The sequence below is a fragment of the Heterodontus francisci genome, chromosome 27, assembly GCF_036365525.1.
Source record: "Heterodontus francisci isolate sHetFra1 chromosome 27, sHetFra1.hap1, whole genome shotgun sequence".
NCBI lineage: Eukaryota > Metazoa > Chordata > Chondrichthyes > Heterodontiformes > Heterodontidae > Heterodontus > Heterodontus francisci.
Window position 1 is genome coordinate 59,611,089 of NC_090397.1, and position 23,132 is coordinate 59,634,220.

General features: G+C 43.4%; 1 protein-coding gene across 6 annotated transcripts in view; it reads left to right on the forward strand.

Moving 5' to 3' along the window:
* plxna4 (plexin A4) overlaps positions 1-23,132 on the forward strand; it is a 597,697-nt gene that overhangs the window by 23,112 nt on the left and 551,453 nt on the right. For all 6 annotated transcript variants that reach the window (XM_068059453.1, XM_068059450.1, XM_068059454.1 and 3 more), the window contains exon 3: positions 10,068-10,250. In XM_068059453.1, coding sequence (XP_067915554.1) covers positions 10,068-10,250 — 183 coding nt within the window. The remainder of the gene's footprint in view (positions 1-10,067; positions 10,251-23,132) is intronic.

Sequence of the window (23,132 nt, forward strand, 5' to 3'; positions counted from 1 at the left end):
CCACTGACCACCTCTAGGCGCTTACCCATTGTCTCTCGAGACAAGGAGGCCAAAGAGAGAGGGAATGTGTGTGTGTGTGTGTGGTCATTGAGCGTATATCAGTGAATTTCAAACTTTTCTTTGTGATAATCACTTGTCAATATTCAGATTATTCAGGGGTCCTTTGTATTCAAAGAGGTTACCCAGAAAAGCCATCACAGCATAAAATGTACATTCAATGAATACCTCCGTATACAGCAACAGACAAATGCACCAGTAAATCAACACACGAAGAACACACAGAAATCTGACACCCCTGTGTGTACCCCCTGCCCCTTGAACCCCATTTCAGATTAAGATCCAGAGACCTATTCTGAACAAAAAGTGCTGGAAATACTCAGCAGGTCTGGCAGCATCTGTGGAGAGAAGCAAAGTTAATGTTGCAGGTCAGTGACCTTTCATCAGAACCCTGACCTGGTTACTGACCTGAAACGTTAACTCTGCTTCTCTCTCCACAGATGCTGCCAGATCTGCTGAGTACTTCCAGCACTTTTTGTTTTTATTTCAGATTTCCAGCATCTGCAGTATTTTGCTTTTTTTTCTATTACCGAGTCTGTACAGTTTTGGTGTTTACTAATGATTGCAGAGTGATAATCCCTGTTGGTGTGGGGAGTAAGAGGCAAATATCAGTAATTACAACAGCTGAAAGACATTTTTTTGTGTTTTTAGCAGGTGATTTGCTGATAAAACCAGTGATACCTGGTGTCTACACACTGGCAAGTAGTAAATGCCAATGAATTGCACAGTGATGTAAGGTTTTAGAACTCCAATACATGTGGGTATGAAAACCACCATGCACGATGTGCAACTTGTTTGTAACACGTGCCGACTTCCCTTTTTGTTTTAAACTTGTAGAATGAGGTTTAGTACAATTGTGTGGGATTGGAGTGAACATGGTTGATTTATTGCAAGATTATTTGATGCCTTGTTCAGTACATTTAGAAGCTCGGTTTGGGCTGAACGACAGTTTAGGAGCTGAGTTCAGGTTCAGCTGGAAGTTGCCACTCAGCAACCACCCCTTCTCCCCCCACCCCCCCCACTCCTCCCCAAGTCTCAGGTCATGGCTCCCATTGAAGAAATTACATCAGATCCAGAAATTGAATGGTTGTGTCACAAAGAATAGCACAGGAAGAATGAGAGGAATAGATGAGGACCAAGAATCAGGTATAGAAAGAGAAATATTCTAACAGTGGTACCTGTTAGAATAGGTACTCCACTGCTGATCAACTCTCACATGTGGTGTAACAGTGGATAAATGTTACAGCCATGACAGACTTCCAACAAATACTCCAAACCATTCCAAGAAAGGTGTGGGGGCTGGTGGAAAAGCAGCCTGGTGGTGCTGTATGTGTCCTAATCCACCTTGTAGTGGAGGGCTAGGGAATGGCCCTCCAGTTGTGTGCTCACCTTTTGTTGAGTTCATGATGCCAGCAGTTGCATCATGAGTGATGCCGAGAGTGCGTTTTGACACAACCAACGTGACGAAGAGGGGAAAGGGTTAGAGTTCCCTCGCCTCGTGCCTCTTTTTGGGATGACCTACATTCCAAACTTCCCATGTGGCAGGCTGCAGCCTTTCTGTTCATTGCCAAATCAAATTACAACAACTTATTTTATGAGGCACCTTTAACGTAATAAACCACTCCAAAGCACTTCACAGGAGCATAATAAAATGACTCGGATGCAAGGAGATATTAGGTCAGATGACCAAAAGCTTGGTCCAAGAGTTAAGTTTTAAGGAGGAAAGTGAGGTGGAGAGGTGTAGGGTGGGAATTTCAGAGCTTGGGGCTTTGGCAACTGAAGGCACAGCCACCAATGGTAGAGCGATTAAAATCAGGGATACTCAAGAAGCCAGACTTAGAGGAGCACAGATATCTGAGGGTTGTGGGGCTAGAGGAGATTGCAGAGAAAGGGAAAGGAGGGGCATGAAAACAAGGATGATCATTTTAAAATCAAAACATTGCTTGACTGGTAGCCAATGTAGGTCAGTGAGCACAGGGGTGATGGGGGAACGGGTCTTGGTACAAGTTAAGCCCGGGGATCAGAGTTTTGGATGACCTTAACTTTACGGAGAGTAGAATGTAGGAGACGAACCAGGTATGTCTTGGAATAGTCGAGTAGTGAGGTAATGAAGGCGTGAATAAGGGATTCAGCAGCAGATGAACTGAGACAGGAGTGAAGTCGGGCGATGTTACGAAAGTGGAAATAGGCGGTTTTACTGATCCCGTGAATACGAGGTCGGAAGCTTATTTTTGGGTCAAATGTGACACCAAGGTTGCGAACAGACTGACTTAATCACAGACTGTTGCCAGGGAAGGGATGGTGTTAGTAGCTAAGGAATGGAGTTTGGAGCGGGAACTGAAAACAATGGCTTCAGTCTTCCCAATATTTAATTGGAGGAAATTCTACTCATCTGGTATTGGATGTCAGATAAGCAGCTTGATAGTTTAGCAACAGTGGAATTGTCCAGACAGGTGGTGGTGGTGAGGTAGAGCTGGGTGTCATCGGTGTACATGGGAAAACTAATACTGTTTTCAGATGGTATTGCTGAGGGACAGCATGTAGATGACCAATAGGGAGCCAAAGATAGATCCTTCGGAGACACCAGAGGTAGTAGTACGGGAGCAGGAAGAGAAACCATTGCAAGTGATTCACTGGCTATGATTCGATAGATAAGAATGGAACCAGGTGAGAGCAGTTCCACCCAGCTGGACGACAGTGAAGAGGCATTGGAGGAGGATGGTGTGGTCAACTGTCAAAGGCTGCAGACAGGTCGAAGGATGAGGAGGGAAAATTTACCTTTGTCACAATCACGTAGGATATCATTTGTGACTTGGCGAGCTGTTTCGGTACTGTGGTAGGGATGCAAACCTGATTGCATGGATCCAAACATAGAGTTCTGGGAAAGATGGGAACAGATCTGGCAGGTGACCACACGTTCAAGGGCATTGGAGATGGGACAGGTGTTTGCAAGGATGCCGGGGTCAAGGTTTTTTTTTGAGGAGTGGAGTGATGAGGGACAACACCTGAAGTGAGGAAACCATTAACAATATCAGCTAACACAGGGACCAGGAGGGGAACTTGGGTGGTCAGCAGTTCAGTGGCAATAGGATCGAGGGAGCAGGCAGTGGGTCTCATTGTGGAGATGAGCTCAGAAGCATGAAGGGCGATAGAGAAAGATACATGGTCAGGGCTCGGGCAGGGGGAGCATTATGGGAAGTTTGACCAGGTGGGCTAATGGAAGGGAGGGATGCAGCAGAGGCAGCTAATCTTGATCTTCGTGACATAGGAGCCCATGAGCTCCTTGCACTTATTGTTGGAGGTGAGGGTGGTGCAGACAGGGGAGAGGGGTTGAAGAAGATGGTTTGCAGTAGAGGAAAGAAACTGGGGGCTACCTTTGCGTTCTGGGATGATCCTGAGACAGAGACCTGTTTTAGCAGATGAGAGCAGGACGCTATAGTGCTTTATGTGGTCCAGCAAGATCTGGAGGTGGATGACTAAACCATTTGTCCACCACATCCTTTCAAGTCTGCATCCCTTGGACTTAAGGGAGCAGAGATGAGGGCCATACCAGGGGGAATGACTAGGGTGAGAGAGAGTAATGGTTTTATTCGGGACTCGGGCATCAAAGGTGGAAGTGAGGATATGGCTGAGAAAATCAGTAGCTACAGAAGTGTTGTGGTGAATGGAAAGCCAGAGGCTAGACAGTTGGGATTTTGAAAGTGCAGTTGTGAGTGAGTTGGGGGATAATTTTTTTCCCCCAGGGACAGATACAGAAGGAGGCAGGATGGGGTGCGTGGGAGGGGGATGTGGGTAGAGAGTGATACAAGGAAGTGATCAGACATAGCCTTATCTGTAATTGATTTGATGGGACTAGCAAGACCACATGAGATGGCAACTCCAACACAGTCTAGACTAGCAATTTTAAAATTTTCACCCTTTTCAAATCCCTCCATGGCCTTTCCCATCCTGATCTCTGTAACCTCCCACTGCCCTGCAACTCTCTGATCTGTGCTCTGGTCTCTTGCCTAGCCCCAATTTTAATTGCTCCAGTATTGGTGGCTGTGCTTTCAGCTGCCTCCGCTCTAAATTTCGGAACACCCTCCCTAGGACTCTTCGCTTGTCTCCCTTTCTCTTTCTTTTCGTCCTTTATGATACTCCTTAAAACCTACTTTAACCAAGCTTTTAGCCATCTGCCCTAATATCATTGTGTTTGTTGTTGTCAAATTTTGTTTGATAACGCTCCTTTGAAGTCCCTTGGGACATTTCACTACATTACAGGTGCTATATAAATACAAGTTATCACTGTAACTGTGTGCAGGTGTTGAAATAATTAAAGTGCTGCATTCAAAGGGTGCTATGGGAAGGGAAGGAAATATAAAAACTTAAAGGATAATCTCTCAGCCTCACTCCTGCCTATCCTGTTCCCCAACCACACACTTTGTATGTAGTTTGGCACTTGGTATATAGGAATGAGTTGGCCACTCTTGTTTGGGGTAGGGACACTTGAATCTTTCCAGCCTGAGTTCCCTTTTCTGATCACAGTGCAATGGGCCCTTGTTGAAAGTGTTCGAGACTCTGGACAGGGTTGGATGATCCCAGAGCTAAATATTCTGCAAAGAGGAATGTGCACGAAGAACATGCACTTAGTGAGGCATTGGACCATTGGTGCTTGTGGGACTGAATTCCAGCATCTCTCCTTGGAAGCAGTTAAAACAAAAATGTCATTAACAATTAAGACTGGATGTCCATTTAATTAGCTTAATTTCTCAGGACACCCTCTCATGAATTCCTTTTTTTTTGAAGCTTTTAACCAATGTAACAGCAATCATTTCACACACAGCAAAGCCCATCACCAGCAATCCATGAATGACCAGTTAATCTATATTTTGTTAACGTTTCGGGTCAGTGACCCTTCTTCGGAAGTGGGTCACTGACCCGAAACGTTAACTCTGCTCCTCTTTCCACAGATGCTGCCAGACCTGCTGAGTGATTCCAGCATTTCTTGTTTTTGTTTCAGATTTCCAGCATCCGCAGTATTTTGCTTTAATCTATATTTTGTGGTGCTTGTTGAGGGAGGAATATTGGCCAGGAAAACTCCCTGCTTCTTCAGATAGTCCTTTTCAGTTGGCAGATGGGGCAATGGTTTAACATTTCAAAGGGTGGCACCTCCAGTGTTTTACGTAGAATTACATAAAAATTATAGGCCATTTGGCCCAATTGGTCTATGCCAATGTTCGTACTCCATGAGCTTCCTCCCATCCTACTTCCTTTCATCCTGCCAGCAGATCCTTCTATTCCTTTCTAACATCATGTACTTACCTACGTTACCCTTCAATAGATCCAAAGGGGGTGGTGAATTAGTTTTTTACTGATGTGTCGGCCTAGGCTATGCACTCAAGTCTTCAAATGTGGCTTGAACCTATAATCTTCTGATTCTGAAGCCAGCTGGCTGTGTAGAGTGTGCAGTAAATTCTTCATTTGGGTAGTGCTCATTTGCATTGATATGTGATCTAATTTCTTCAGCGACAAAATAGAACAGCTATCTTTTAATAGCCACTTGGCATTTCCTGATTTATTCTAGTTTCAGTGAAGAAATCAGAAACCTTATTAATTTTATCATATTTAAAACTTGAGTGGGATAAATAGTCTTAGGAATTGAGTGTTTTTTTTAAGTCTCTACTTGTGAGGCTGATGGTGACTCATTCGCGACTTTAGGGCTTATGAATTATGCACTCAGTACCAGGCATGGAAATTAAAGTGGAATGCTTGGTGTACTGATGGCTCAAGGGGGTAAATGAGCCCAGTGGTGTAGAGCTGAGTCAATAGATCAGGAAGACTATGGCTTCAACTTGCTGCCTTGTGCTGCGTTAGCACACCTGTCCAGTTTTATTTGACTGCTTTCAGTTAACTCCACTCCCATTTTGTTGTTTGATGATGTAACTACCCGTATTTCATTGTCTGTCTTTGCAAAAATGTGTATTGGCTTCCATAATAGAGCTGGGCACCTCCCTGCGCCTTTCTATCTGTCTCAGTCTTGTTTGGCTCATCTGCCTCCCCCTCCTCACCCTGATGGACTGATTGCACCACATCCTTGCTAACATTCCACACTACATGGCATTACTCCACCTCATAACCTCTATCCTGCCACTATCCTAGGTGTTCAGCTCACCTGGACTGGCTCATGGACTGTCTCTGCTCCAACCTGTGTGTTGTTTATCACATTCATTGTGGCTAATGCTGTTAAGTCTCTCCTGAGTTGCCTTGCACTGCTTTCCTGGCACCCAGTCTGTTCACCAATTGGCTTGCCTCCATTTTTTTCATGCTGTCCTCTCTACCACAGTTACCCAAGCCCATAAGCCAGATATTGCTTGTGCTATGTGGTTGGCCTATTTCAACCAGGGATGCTTCTTGCTTTCCATGGCAACATGTGGATCACCCAGAGAACGACAGCCCCGGACTCCCTTTTGTCACTAACTAACTTTTCTGTCCTTTCACTTTAAATCTTCACTCAGGATTTTATATACAAGTAGTTCATGGAACACTTTGTTTTCCAAATCGAAGCCATCTACTCGGGTGCCTCTGCTTCCTCCAGTCTCCTTGCTAGACGTCCTACTTCCATCCTTCACAAACATTACCTGATTCATGATTGTGCAGCGTAAGTGCTTCACGTACCTAACATTCTTGACCAGTGGCCTTTATTTCGATTTCTTGACCTCAAGGCCCTGGTACTGATTTTCAAGTCCTGCAGTCTTGTTACCCTGTTTGGGTAATTGCTAGTTGCCATTTGTCACAGGTGTATCTTACAGTGCCCAGATTCATGAAAAACCTATTTGTTTGTGCTATTGTTATCTCCATTCCTGGTCAGTGCAGACCTTTTATGTAGGAGTGGTACATAAATATAAGTTGTTTATAGCTGAGGCACTAGGTTAGCTTCAGTGTCTGGGGTAGAGGAAGTATAAAGGAGAATCCTGCTGTTGATCATGAACCAGTGCCACCTCCTGTGTGTGTGGTAGATGCCAGGCTAGGACTGGTTTTGGGTTATTTGTTATCTTCACGTGATAAAGTTTGTCAACATTTGCTGTCTGCTCATTCTGCAAGGTTGGATACCAGAGAAAGGTGCAAGAAGGATTCTGGTGGCCAAGAAGCCATAACCTACCATGAGCCTTAGGAAAGAAGGGGGAGAAAATAGTTTGGGCAATAATAACATTTCACAGGGCACCAAAGAACATCTATATTTAACAGCAGCATCAGTGTGAAGCTTTCTTATTTCAATATAGCATAAATCAGAAGTGCAGATTAAAACTTCCACTCTGCCAAAATTCCAATCTCTTAAGAGCAAATGTAAATGTTTTCTGTTTCTCTCACTGGCCATTCTGCTGGCCTCTGTTGTCCAATAGGTTTGCACACACATGGTAGGGTTAAGTTTGCCCATATTTTTGTTGTCTAGGAACCTTCCAGCGGCAGAGAGGAAAAAAAACTTTTATCCCAGTTGGTTTCGAACTAGGTTTTCCGAGGTGATTACTGTGTTTGTGCTGTGCCAACCAGTTCTATGTCAGTGAAATCTGTCACTGCTTCTTTCATTGGTATGAATTATGGAAGGCATAGTTTGTTCCACTTATATTTGGTGCTCATTTAAAGATTGACCTTGAAGGGAAACAAAACCTTTGGCACATATCATTTGATTTTCTTTTTTATCTCTAATATTTTTTCCTCTTTCTTTCTGGGGACATTTCCTACATTAAAAGCATTCTATGAAACAATAACGCTTCTAGTTGCTAACCTTGTTGTGCCCTTCACTGGTATTAGTGCTGGCCCTATGTGCATTCATCGCAGTCTAAATAAGGCAGTGCAGACATAAATGGAAATGAAAAATCAATCACTTTGTGGGCAGCAGGTGTTGGACAGCATCTTTTAAATGGCCGATGAGCAACACATAGTTCGATAAGTGGGTTGAGGGACTGCTAAGGTCTGGAATCAAACTACTGTTCCCCAAACTCATTGGGAACAAAATGGTTTTTTTTATTGCTGTGAAATGAAGTCTAGTTTTGTTCCAGGCTTGATGTCCTGTACTTCTACAGCAGTCGTGGGATCATGATGCTCTTCAGTTGAGCTGCCAGATGGAATACTTTGTAGTTGCAAAGAGTGCATCTTGGGAGGCAAACCTGACCATTCCTCACCTACCATGGATAACAATGACCATGGCAATGGAAAGGTTCAAGACTCATATTTTGTTACTCCTTTTGAATAGCTGTCCACCAGAAGCCATTTAGTTCTTATTGTCTATGTTTTTTAAAAAACTTGCATTTATACAGCACCTTTCACCATCTCAGGACATCCAAAAGTACTTTATAACCAATGAAGTACTTTTGCAGTGTAATCACTGTTGCAATGTAGGAAACACAACAGCCAATTTGCACACAAAGGCCCAACTAACAGCAATGTGATGATGACCAGAAAATCTGTTTTGGGGGTTTGTTGGTTGAGGGATAAATATTGGCCAGAACACACCTGCTCCTCTTCAAAATAGTGGTGGGACATCTTTTACATTCACCAGAGAGGGCAGACGGGGCCTCCATTTGACAGCACCTCCGATAGTGAAGCACTCTCTTGGTACTGCATCGGACTGTCAACCGAGGTTTCTTTTTCCGTACTCCAGTCTCTAGAGTGGGACTTGATCCCACCACTGAACCACAACTAGAGGATGGTTAATCTGTAAAATGATGCCAGGTTTAAAATGCTTTAAAATGTTTTAAATTCCACTCCCCCTTTATTCAACATTTGAATGGGATTAATTTTTAGAAAAAGATCTGCCTTTTGCATGGTGGTGATGTCACACCCTAAGCACACTGAAACTGATCAGCCTGTTAGTGGTTATTGATTAGTATTGTAAGTTAAAATTGACGGCCCTTCTAAATACACACAGTTTCAAATTGCAGTATGAGCCAATAATCTATTTATAACCTCCCAGTGCTTTACCTTTGGAGCCATTTGCTGCTTAGGCACTTTAAAAAAAAAAAAAAAAAAATTGTTTGGAAGGCAGACACTCCAGTGCAGTAAGAGGGAGTGCCGCACTGCCAGAGGTGCCATCTTTCAGATGAGACATTAAACTGAGTCTCCATCTGCACTCTCTCACGACTGTTATAATCCCATGGCACTATTTTGAAGAAAAGTGGGGTGTTCTCCCTGGTATCCTGGCCAATATTTATCCCTCAACCAACATCACTTTAAAAAAAAACCTTTTGGATAAATGCAACCAGCACAAGGTCTGGGTGGTGTCAATCTGCAGTGCAAACTCCGATTGGGCTCTGTACTCTATACCCTGGAATGCCTTGTGCTACCAAACACTGCATTCCGAGGAAAAATCCACTTCCTGAATGTTTGGGGAAAAGATAACCAAGTCAAAATATTGATTTTTGTTCCTGGTGCAGCCCAAACTATTCTGACTTCTCCATACCAAATGGTGTTTGACTCAAAGGAATGGAATGAAAGGGTTTGTCACGCACTTACAAACTGCTTATTACCCAGCAGGGCAAAAATTCCATGCTTCATCGATAATGTTAAATATTTTTTGGTTGAATCTTGCCTGGCCTTTTCTCAAAAAAAATGCAACATAAACGAAGCAAAAATCACCCTAGAAATAGGGTTTGTTCTGAGCACTGATTTGCATGGGATGGGGTCAAGTCATCATCCATTCCATTTTCACATGCTTAGACCAATGATAAATACACACTAATGCCCATGATTAAATAAAAACAAAGTGCTGGAAATACTCAACGGGTCTGGCAGCATCTGTGGTGAGAAAAGCAGAGCTAACGTCTCAGGTTGGAGGCCTTTTATCAGAACTGATCTGCAGTTAACCTGAAATGTTAACTCGACTTCTCTCTCCATAGATGCTGCCAGACCTGCTGAGTATTTCCTGCAGTTTCTGTTTTTATTTCAGATTTCCAGCATCTGCAATATTTTGTTTTTATTTTCATGCCTATGATTGTTGGTCAGAAAACTTTAACCCCTTTTCATTTTCTTTGCAGCCTGTTCCGATAGACGACAGCTTTTGTGGACTGGAGATTAATGCTCCATTAGGTGGCTCCACTCTCATGCAAGGAATTCCCCTGTTCTTCGAAGACCGAGACCGAATGAGCTCAGTGATTTCATACGTTTACAATGACCACTCGCTGGTGTTTGTGGGGACTAAGAGTGGCAAGCTAAAAAAGGTAGGAGAACCTGATTTTCCCCCAGGTTGGGGCTGTTGCTGTGTGAGGTGGTGTTCGCAACACCCAATTTTGTTAAAAGTGCATTGAGTACTCAGTGTGGATACACTTTCAGGCTGTATTCTGTAGCATAAACATCTTCTACTGGGAGCAGCAATTGTGTTTAGAATTTACAACAAAGGTACCACTGCTAGACTGGGAAAGGGATATTATTCAGTGTTGAAATGAAAACAACTAATGTTGAGGCAGGGTCCAGACTCTTGGGTCTGTACAGTTTTGTAGTTTAAGTCCTTTTGGGGGGGGCCAGTGATGGGGGGTGGGGTGCTGCTTCCAGAGTAAACTTATCAGTTACACTTATGTTTGTTCTTTAAACACCAACTTCTTGGAAAAGTCTCTCTTCCAACAAACAAGATGAAAGGACGCCGCTGAGCCCGAGCTGAATGGGCAATTCCTTGGGAGGATTTGCTTATATGTGCCAGCTTCTTTTGGCTAAAGTTGGCACCGCATCTTGATAATTGGATGAGCTTAAATGAATTAAACAAGATTGGTGGGCATGTTCATGTCTACCTGCTGACAATGAAGTTCGTGAGCATACCGCTGGGATGTATTGAGTCCATGGTCAGAGACTTCTGACTACCAAATCCCAAGAAGTGTTGTCACTCGGAGGGCTAGTTCTCTCTAGCCTGGCTGCACTCCACCAGAATGCTAACTTAGTCCGTGAGCACGTGTTACAACGCAGTGTGTGTACTCATGTGGTGCACACTGATATCTTTACAGATCTTAATGCAACACGATTCATTCTACAGGGCATATGTGGTCTCTGGTGCATGTAAGCAGGTAACCTAGTCTCAAGGCAAAGGATTAATGTGTTCCAAGTTAAATAACTGTTGATACATGGTGTGGAGGAGGCAGTTAAGACTTTTTTTTCCAAGAAATGTACAGGGTTATCAATGAAGTCTGTACTGTGGTATTTTTAATGTTTTTTGCAGCAGTCGAGTTAATGTGTGGCCTTGTTCTATATGCAGATAGCTGTATGTGTGGAAAACGTCCTTGAGATAAGACCCAGGGTGGAAATGTCATCTCTCAATTCTTGAGGGTTGGAAAAATCAGAGGCACAAAACCACTACTGAAATGAAACCAACTTGTAGCTATTAGCATGGCCTGTAACCTCGCTCAGTTTAGATAGGACTATAAACAAATAACCAAGAGGACTGTGAGCTGATCATTGCTGCAGTCAGCGCTATGTATTTTTCTCATACTTTAAAAGAAAAATTTTAAAAAGATGACTTTTCCTCTCCTAGTCTTTTAAGCAGCCTATAAGTAGGTTGGCAACTAGGGGCTGTGTAAGGCCCATACTCCAGAGAGACTGACATCTGGAAGTCAGCAGAGCGTGGGATTGCACCTCTGTCCCACAATTGGATGGTGATGCCCATTTGCGCCATGGCAACTGCACTCCATGTGCCACTCTACAGAAGTGCCTTTCAGTGAAGAAGCCTCATGGCAATCTGAGGCAGTTACCAGAGAGCTGGCCATTTGATCATTCTGTACCACTTTAGTGATCAGTTTTGGATGTGATAAATCCAATAACCACCATTCAAAAAGAAAATTACACCACTGTTTGACTTTATGCATTCCTTTTGTAAAATCAATCTGGACCCAAGAGGGAAGTTGGTTTAATGAGCAATAATTTTCAGAATAATTTTTTTTATTTTTGAACAATTTTAATCAAGATTGATTCATTGAAACTGCTGAAAATAATTGTCACCAAAATGGTATAATTTGACATGATCCTAGATTATCAGAGCAGCATGTGTGATTGGGAGTTAACAACTGATGAATCAGAAGGTTGAGGTAGGATGTGCATTCTCAATGCTGCCCCATTACAACCTATTTCTCCTGATTCTATCCTTGAAGCCACTGTTGCTGAAGAAGTCTGCTCAATACCAGCATTAGGTTATCGCACAGACTCCCAGTAAGGATAATTAATATGCATTTTAAAGTGGAGAGTTGGATTAATCTTCAGGAGGCCTGAACTATAGTTGACTTAACTGCAAAGAGGGAATGTTATCCTAAAAGGTTTACATGCAAAATAATTGGAATACAATTTCAAATTAATCCTGCAGTCTTATTTCCCCCTTTGATAACTGAGTAATATCTAGATTCTGCTCTGCAAGTCAAGTAACAAATATTTAATTTTGAGCTAATTTTAATGACTCTTGAGTGTCAGGATTAATTGTGTTTTGAGATTTCAGTGACAGCATCTCTTTTTTTTTTTATGGTGATTAACGTCTGGAGGTTTCCATTATTTGATTTACATATTAAATAGCGGCTCATAAAACAAGGTTGTGAGTGGAGAATGTGTGCCCCTCGGATCAGTGATCGGCCGTCCTGGCAGCAGAGGGAAGGTGTTCCCTCTGTATTGAGATCTTTCATCTTGGATGAAGCTGGAACTACGTTATAGGAATAGTTCTGTTGCATACAACAGCATCGATAGTGAGATTTAACATCAGAAAATATATGCAAGAGAAGGCCACCTCCTGCTTTAGTAGAGTATCTGCATTCCTCTGCCTTGTACTCCAAGGGTCTTCTAAATGTGTTCCTGGCCCCATGCAAGTGATCCTGTGGACGACACAGATGCAAGTGGGTACACACTCATTCTAAGATAAAAATTGCAGGGCTATGGGGAAAGACTGGGGGGGGGGGCGGCTAATTGGATAGCTCTTTGAAAGAGCTAGCATGGACATGAAGGGCTGAACAGCCTCCTTCTGTTCATGATTCTACAAAAGGCTCACATATATACACATGCACCATTCCTCCTCTGATTGCCCTCCAACCCTATGCTCTGGAACTTCCAATATCACTCAACAAAATAGTTTTTGCAGTGCTCTGACTGTAACACAGCACTGTTTGGAGTATGCATCCCATATCTCCCTCAGCAATTGGGAAACTTTCAGGTGCCTCTAATCTGAGCTAGTGATTAGCATGGTCTGTAAATTTAAAAAAAACATTGCTTTGTCGGGGGGGCAATAAAACCTTTCTGAAAATAATGCAACAGGAACACAACTCAGTTTTACATATGGTGTTTCAGTAAATAAGTAACCCGTGGTAACACTGTTTACTTGGTACATATCACACGCCTGACACTGTGTGCTGGTTGATTTCAAAACGGATAGAGTATTTGTACAGGTGCTTGACTGGTTTGACTCTACTTTCAAGCCATGTAACTGCTCCTGCTTCTCTCTACAGATAAGATGACTGGAAATAGAAATTCGAACAGTTTTTCCAAATATTTAATTTTACAGTTGACGTCAGATGGTCTTTATTTCTTTGGCTTCTCTTCCCCTTCACTATTGATGGCCTTTGAGTTTTGTTGGGGCATTCCATCTGGGGCACGACAGGAGCATGTCCCTTCTCTCTGCCTCAGTGCGGACCTTTCACAACTTTTCATGTTGCACGTCCAGTGCCAAGTGCTCATGTACCATTACGTTGACTCTGAAGGCAGGTCATGGCAGGTCGAGCTGGAATGAGTAACTTCCAGCTGGGTGTTGCTCCATGGTCCTCTTGTAAACCTATTCACCAGTAATTCCTCATGCCTCTGTCTAGTTAGTGTGACCAGTTAGTAGCAGGCTTTGCTTGTAGGGGCATTATAGTTCAACCTGATTGTGTTGGCCCAGCTCATTTTCCACCTAGTGATCTTGGGTGGGGACACTGGATTTCCCACCACCACCCTAAATGAGGACCTGAGGTTGCTGCCCCAACTGATATCAGCTTACCAGGGACCTTTTGACTCATCATGGCGCAGTTCCAAACTGAGCCCAGTATTCTAATTTAACTGTGAATATTCTTGCCACGGTGTTTTTTTAAAAAAAAAGATAAATATTCCATTGGCAGTGGCAACATTTTTCATCTACATGTGGATCTTCTGTAGTGATGCTTCCTGTTAACCTGACCTATCTCAAGGGCATTGTTCAATTGCTCTCTGTTCCTCCCAATTCCATAGTGGCATAGCTGGCGATGGTGTGCGGTTTGGGGAGATCCAAAGATGGGGAAGGGTATGAAAGATATTGAAGCTGGTATGAAACTTTCAAGGTTGTGTTGTTGGATTACAATAGACTTGGTAACCAACACGATTGAAGTTAGCCGTAAAAACTAGAAAAAGGTAACAGGTTGGTCAGTGTTGGAGAAGGATAAGACAAGAGGAGGTTTTCTGATGAAGGAACTTGCCCAAAAAGTTGAGCTGCCATTCTCTTTCATACTATGGACTTGCTGTGCGCCTTTTGTTGGATTTCAGATTTTCAGTATTCCGTTTTTTTTTATTCCTCAACAATATAAAAGTTGATTTGTAGGTTTTATTTGGCCACATACCCATCCTCTGATCCCAAAACTAAATGGTCTTCTGGATTCTAGATCTGTTTAGTAGCATCCTGCAGATGAAGACAACAGGAGTTTCTAATGTACATTCCAGTGTCACCTTTTTTGAGATGACTACATTTTTGTTTATAAAATGTAAAAGGCCAAGAATCCCTTTGGATGCCAAGTAAAGGCCTGCTCGGGTATAAAATTGAAACCTGACCCAGACCCGACCCGACCACAGCCAAGCCGAACCCAACTCGGTCCCGAGAGCTTTAATTTTTTTTTTGCGCCCGACCCAACTTGACCTGAATATTGTTCATCCGTTCCAGCAGCAGGTTATTCCTGCAGATGACGTTGTGGGGAATCATGGGTAAGCCTGATCCAGAGAGAGTTCCTGGAAGCAGCACTGTCCAGCCCGACCCGACCCCGAATGCCGGACTTGGAATATTGACCCGAACCTGACACGTAGTCGGGTCTAGTCAGGTTCGGGTCAGGTAGCCAGGCTTTAATGCCAAGTTCCTTGTTCTTCAAAAAAAAAATAAAAATCCCTTGAAAGTTTCCTGATTTTTATTTTCTCCTTTCCAGTATGGCATAAGACTGACATTTCTGTAAATAGGGATACCCCTCCTTTAACAATACTGAGAGGCGATATTAGGTCAGATGACTAAAAGCTCTGTTGAAGAGATAGGTTTAAGGAGTGTCTTAAAGGGGGAAAGTGAGGTGAAGAGGTGTAGGGAGGGTATTCCAGAGCTTGGGGTCTAGGTTACCGAAGACATGGCTACCAATGATTAAAATCAGGGATGCTAAAGAGGCCAGAATTAGAGGAGCACAGATATCTCGGAGGCTTATGGGGCTGGAGGAGATTAGAGATAGGGAGGGGAGAGGCAATGGAGGGATTTGAAAACATGCATGAGAATTTTAAAATCAAGATGTTGCTTAACCAGGAGCCAATGTAGCTCAGCGAGCACATGGGTGATAGGGGAAGGGACGTTGTGCAAGGCACGGGCTTCAGAGTTTTGGATGACTGAGTTTATGGAGAGTAGAATGTGGGAGACCAGCCAGGAGTGCATTGGAATAGTGGAGTCTAGAAGTAATAAAGTCATGTGAGTATTTCAGCAGCAGATGGGCTGAGACAGGTTGGGTAATGTTACGGAGGTGGAAATAGGTGATCTTAGTGATGGTCCTCATTCCTGGTACCATTCTAGTAAATCTCCTCTGCACCCTTGACATTCTTCCTAAAGTGTGGTGCCCAGAATTGGCCACCATACTCCAGCAGAGGTCGAACCAGTGTTTTATAAAGGTTGAGTATTTTTCACGTTTTCTTTTGTAAAACCTTCCTCACGTTGGAGAGGCGATGGGTAGAATGGTCAGTTTCAGTATGTGGTTTGCAGGATGTGATTGGGTTCAATGTCAATTAGAGAACAGTGGTTGGGGCAGGGGGCATCATCCAGAGTCTTGCTTTATGTTGCTGCCTAGTGACACCTGGCTGGAATGGATGTTGGGTGAGGATGGGGTTCATATAGCCTGCTACCACTTGAGGTCTGGGTTTATACTTAAAGAATTGACAATATTGGGAACTGTACTTTTAAGGGTGTGTTTATCTATTAAAGACTTCTAAATTGAATACAGTGATTGCTCATTTGATGAGGCTGATGCATTTGTGTCATCTCTTTTGGCTTAGAAAATCAACAAAATGACCAATTAACTTTGGGCAGGTGGGGAGCGAGAAGTGCTGCTGATGGCTGCCTGTTTTTGGGAATGGAAGTTTTGTTTTGCCAATGCAAGTCCTTGGGAGCTGATGGAGTAACCTGGGGGTGGAGGGGAGTGTTCCTGAAACAGGAAAGAGGGGATTAACTGTTGATATTTACTCTGGAAAGAAGCAAGGCTGGAGATATTTGGGCTTCCTAATCTTGAAAGGAGATGACTGAGAAGTGACCTTTTATAGAGCTATGCAAGATAAACTAGATAGAAAAGGGAGATCAGGAACACTCTTCAAATTAAACCATGACAGCAGGACCAGGGGATACAAGAAGAAGCGAGGACTGATCAACATATATACGGACAGGGTAGAGTTGACAATTTATTTTAAAGAACAGTTGGATGCTCTGGTGGGGGGAAAGGAGGGTCTTTTTTTTTTCTATATTCATGAGGTAGGTTTGATTGAATGTCCTTTCTCATCTGTTTCTATCCTGTGTCTAGTAACTGCATCAGGTACTCCTCGATCAGATATAATATGGCCAGATGGAGACTAAAATTCCCTTTGTATTGTTGCTGTAACAATGTAATTTCAACCTGTCTTCAGAGACAAATTCCACTGAACCCCCAGTGTGATGTTTTTCATTTCCCATACTGTGTGTTCCTGTGCCATCGTCACGAAATGGTGCTGAATTACAGACAATCTTGTGACAACCCAGATCCTCGAGATGAAAGGGTGGTGATACTGCTTTAAAAACAAAAATTGGCAAAGTACTTCCATTCCCAGCACTGACATTAAGCATATGCAAAAGTGTGCAGCAATAAATGGATTGACTTCACCTGTTACCTATTTCTTCAGCACTGATGTGCCTGCATTTAATGGGACCATCCACACTTGGACTTGGTATGAAATGCTTCTGTGTATCCAGTTTACAAGATTTCAGCTGTGAAAGGTTCTGATATGTGTTGCATGGGTGGGTTTGTTGTCTGAGGTGTTCAAAATATGGTCAGCATGATAAGTGCCAGGTTGTCATCACTGTGCCATTGTTCAACTCTGCCCTGACACATTTTGGTGCATGCAGCAATCAAAACATTAGCCAAATATCATGGTCTTCCACTTACAAACCTACCGAAACAAAAGCTAATAAAGATTTAAAAAACTGGGGACAACAAAACCACAAAGTTCCTTTTGAGGGATCAAGATCTTTTGCCCTCTCATGCTCTCATTGAGAAGCTTGTGATAGGGGAATGTTAGAAAACCACAAGGAAAATAAATCTCCAGGCCAGATTATTCATTTACTATTGATGGCTGTTGTGTTCTTTTAACACTTCCAGGTGTTGAGCTCCATTAACAGGGATTGAGATAACCATCCAGCTGTTTGGCCACAGCTGTAGCTTTACTTGTCCCTTGGATCATACTATCAACTCTTACTCTATGTTAAGCACAGCAAACAGCCATTCACTTTATTGTGATTTGAAACCAATAATTTGGATTTTTTAAAATCAGGTTTTCAAGAGTTTGTATGCAGGTAAGTATTTTGCAAAGCCACTGAGGATTTTTAATTGTGCAATGCTTATGGGAGAGCATATTGAATTTCTTGCCACGCATGGGAGTAAAACAGTGTTTAAGCGTTCAAGGAATTAGTTAAATTTTGGCTCATGGTTTTAGCTGGGTCAAGGGAAGGGCACAAAGTGTTTGTTTCTACCTTGTGATGGTTGGGGCCATTCTTATTGCCTGAAAATAGATGGTTCCCTGTTGTCTTATTGTCCCACTTGTGATGGTTTTGGCACTCATGGTTGCGGGGGTGGGAGGGAGGCTGTGTGGGAAGAGGAGAAAATCAGACCCCTTGATCGTGTGCAAATAAGGGGGTGCCTCAGACATCACTCATTGCATGGTTGGGGGTGGTGGGAATGTCCCTAATCCATTCATTATTGTTCTGTGCTCTTGTTTCTTCTGTACAAACCTTTGTTGCATTGGAGGGTTAGGGGTAGGGGTGCTGCATGGGCAAGGGATGACGACTAGAATAGTCGGTTTCTGCATGTGCTTTGTTGCATAATGTGATTGAATGCAGTGGTCATGGGTGGGTGGGAGGGCGGGGGTGTGGGGTGCAGTGGGAGTTGGGTGAAATTAGCCAACGTCTTGTTTTATGTTGCTGCCTACTGATCCTTGCTAGGAAGTGCAGGGTGCATATGTTGAGTGAGGATAGGGTCAAACAGTCTATTAGCACTAGACGTTTGGCTCCCACATATAAAATGGGCACTTGGGCAAGGTACCAGAGTCTTGGCAGCAGCAGCAGCTGTGCGACAATGCACAGTGTGGATCAGTGCAAAATCAGAAGTGGAGAGAATCAATTCAGGGTTGGAAAGTAGTGATTTTATAAGCAGCTTTGAAAAGGTCTCGTCACATTTTGAAGAGCTTTTTTTCAGTATTGCATTCTGTAGTTAACTGAATTACAAAATTACATGTAGTGTTAAACTGTGAATGTCACAACGATAGCATATTCATTTTCTAAATGCCTGGTGTTGAACAGTCATTCAACAACATGATTGCAATTTGATTAAAAGACAATGGTAGAGGGAGTGTGTTTGTGTTTGCTATTAATTGCCTCGGTATAAAGTAAAGCAAAAATAGTCTGGAACTGATTGCGCTTTCCTTGTTCCTAACAAGCCTTCCTATGAAGATCTGTGTGCTCACAAGATAGACGAGGACTGTCTCATCGAGCCAAGCTCATGTAACTAGAAAAAACCGACGGTCTTTCCATTACAGCATCATTAAGTTTTTTCAAGACTTCTCTCTCTGTGAATCCATCTGAAGCCCTGTCCCATATGTCAATCTCCTGTGCGATTGATATCAGCCTTTAATTTGCTGCAAGTTGAACTTGCTCTTTCAATGGTTTAAAGTGCCAGTTCCAATGGCAAGTACCAGTGGAGTGGCTCACACGCCAACCTCCAACTAATCCAAATTGTGCTGAAAGCCGGAAAAAACCCAGAGGAAAATCAATCTGTGCCAACGGTCCATTCAATAATTAGGACAGTTAGTGTTTCAGGTTTAGCTTTTTCCAAACTATTTGGCAACTCGTGTATCTCCTGAACCCTCCCTTTAAGGCTGAAAAGACTAAATTTTTTCCCCATTCTTTCCTCATGATTCTGTCTTGTGATACTAGGAATCAGGCTGTGCACCTCGTCCAGGGTTTGTATGTTTGCTTTTGTCTTGGTCAGCAGATCTGAACAAGGTGTGTTCTGATCAGAGCATTGTACTCTTTTAAACAAGCCTTCCTCTCTGTACTCGTGTATCAGTTCCTCAAGTTTTATTTTATTGTTGAGAAATCTCAGGGCAAAGCCAGGACACCAGATTGGAAACTTAAGAACCAACGATGAAATGAGGAGGTCTTCAATAGGGGAAGATTAGGGTGGGGGATGTGTGTGGTAGACTTGCTTGCAAACCTCCCTTCTGCACACGCACGCATGCACACACACTCAACAACTCGCATCAAAAAGTGCAGATGTCTGAATTGGATGTGATGTTTCTAATAGTTGAATAGACTGCTGGTAGTTGGGTGATCTTCCTGTGGAGTTGTGCCAATGTCTGGCACCCTGCTAGAACTCACCATTGGAACTGTCAGTGGACATAGAATCTTCTTTGGCCTCCTTATCTCGAGAGACAATGGATACGCGCCTGGAAGTGGTCAGTGGTTTGTGAAGCAGCGCCTGGAATGGCTATAAAGGCCAATTCTAGAGTGACAGGCTCTTCCACAGGTGCTGCAGAGAAATTTGTTTGTCGGGGCTGTTGCACAGTTGGCTCTTCCCTTGCGCCTCTGTCTTTTTTCCTGCCAACTACGAAGACTCTTCGACTCGCCACATTTTAGCCCCGTCTTTATGGCTGCCCGCCAGCTCTGGCGAACGCTGGCAACTGACTCCCACGACTTGTGATCAATGTCACAGGATTTCATGTCGCGTTTGCAGACGTCTTTAAAGCGGAGACATGGACGGCCGGTGGGTCTGATTCCAGTGGCGAGCTCGCTGTACAATGTGTCTTTGGGGATCCTGCCATCTTCCATGCGGCTCACATGGCCAAGCCATCTCAAGCGCCGCTGACTCAGTAGTGTGTACAAGCTGGGGATGTTGGCCGCCTCGAGGACTTCTGTGTTGGAGATACGGTCCTGCCACCTGATGCCAAGTATTCTCCGGAGGCAGCGAAGATGGAATGAATTGAGACGTCTCTCTTGGCTGACATACATTGTCCAGGCCTCGCTGCCATAGAGCAAGGTACTGAGGACACAGGCCTGATACACTCGGACTTTTGTGTTCCGTGTCAGTGCGCCATTTTCCCACACTCTCTTGGTCAGTCTGGACATAGCAGTGGAAGCCTTTCCCATGTGCTTGTTGATTTCTGCATCTAGAGACAGGTTACTGGTGATAGTTGAGCCTAGGTAGGTGAACTCTTGAACCACTTCCAGAGTGTGGTCGCCAATATTGATGGATGGAGCATTTCTGACGTCCTGCACCCACAATACACCCACAATATCAACAGCTTGCATTTAAATCATGCCTTTAATCTAGAAAAACAGCCCAAGGTGCTTTACAGGAGCAATTATCAAACAATATTTGACACAGAGCCACATACAGAGATATTAGGATAGGTCAAAAACTTGAACAAAGAGAAGAGATCGGTAGAGAGGCTTTAGGGAGAGAATTCCAGAGCTTGGCGCCTCGGAAAAAAAGTCATCTGGCAATTGTCTAGACCCCTGCATGAGGACTGGCTAGTTGAATGAGGTACCAGAGAGTGGGTAGCCTCCCTGCAACCATATATCGGAATGCGATCCATGTCTTTAGGAGAAAAGGTGGGAGGAGCCTGGAGAGGGTTCAGGTGAGGATCATTTTTTATTCCTCCAAAAGACTGTGGATTCAGGGGGTCAATTGAAATTGAAGTCTGAGGTTGTTTTTTTTTTTAGGTCTGGCGTCAACGGAACACAGGAGGGTAATTAGAGTTAAATCCAGTTGAATGGTGAAACAGGTTTGAGGGGCTAAATGACCAATTCCTGTTGTGTTCTTGGCTACTGGTATCACATTTCTGGGTGACGATGGAACCAGAATGGAGGGTTTTCATACATGCTCAAAAATACATGAGAATGGGTGTACCTGAAGGGATGAGATTGAGTGTGATAGCAGAGATAACTTGTAAAGTTACGGCATTGCATTCCCAACTTCAGAACTGGAGGCTCAGCTCATAATTTTGGTGATAATTGCACAGAACACTTTTTCGCAGAGCTTATCAGAATATTTCCAATTTAAACAGCTTAATCACAGAATCGTTACAGTGCAGAAGGAGGCCATTCGGCACATCAGGTCCACACTAGCTCTCTGAAAGAGCAATTCCCTCAGTTCCATTCCCCTGCCTTCTCCCCGTAACCCTGCACATTCTTCCTTTTTCATATAACTGTCTAACTCCCTTTTGAATGCTTCAATTGAACCTGCCTCCACCACGTTCTCAGGCAGCACATTCTAGACCTTAACCACTCTCTGCATGAAAAAGTTTTTCCTCATGTCATTTTTGCTTCTCTTATCAAATACTTTAAATCTGTGCCCTCTCATTCTTGATCTTTTCACGAGTGGGAATAGTTTCTCTCCATCTACTCTGTCCAGACCCCTCATGATTTTGAATACCTCTATCAAGTCACCTCTCAGCCTTCTCTTCTCCAAGGAAAACAGTCCTAACTTCTCCAAACTATCTTCATAACTGAAATTCCTCATCCCTGGAACCATTCTTGTGAATCTTTTCTGTACTCTCTCCAATGCCCTCACATCTTTCCTAAAGTGTGGCACCCAGAATTGGATGCAATACTTCAGCTGAGACTGACTAGTGTCTTATACAAGTTCAACATAACTTCCTTGCTGTTGTATTCTATGCCCCTATTAATAAAGCCCAGGATACTGTATACTTTATTAACTGCTCTCTCAACCTGTCCTGCCACCTTCAATGACTTATGCACATATACAGGCCCCTCTGCTCCTGCACCTCCTTTAGAACTGTACCCTTTATTCTATATTGTGTCTCCACTTTTTTCCTACCAAAATGAATCACTTCACATTTCTCTGCATTTAACTTCATCTGCCACCTGTCCGCCCATTCCGCCAACTTGTCTATGTCCTTTTGAAGTTCTACACGCTCTTACTCACCGTTCACAATGCTTCCAAGTTTCGTATCATCTGCAAACTTTGAAATCGTGCCCTGTACATCAAGGTCAAGGTCATTAATATATATCAGGAAAAGCAAGGGTTCCAACACTGATCCCTGGGGAACTCCACTACAAACCTTCCTCCAGCCCAAAAAACGTCCATTAACCACTACTCTTTGTTTCCTGTCACTCAGCCAATTTTGTATCCATGTTGCTACCATCCCTTTTATTCCATGAGCTACAAGCTTGTTCACAAGTCTGTTGGGTGGCACTGTATCAAACACCTTTTGAAAGTCCATGTGCACCACATCAACAGCATTGCCCTCATTAACCCTCTCTGTTACCTCCTCAAAAAACTCCAAGTTAGTTAAACATGATTTTCCCTTAAGAAATCCATGCCGGCTTTCCTTAATTAACCCGCATTTGTCCATGTGACTATTGATTTTGTCCCAAATTATTTTTTCTAGAAGTTTTCCCACCACTGAAGTTAAACTGAATGGCCTGTAGTTGCTGGGCTTATCTTTACACCCTTTTTTGAACAACGGTGTAAACGTTTGTAATTCTCCAGTCCTTTGGCACCACCTCCGAGTCTAAGGAAAGATGAAACATCATGGCCAGTGCCTCTGCGATTTCCACCTTCACTTCCCTCTGTATCTTGGAT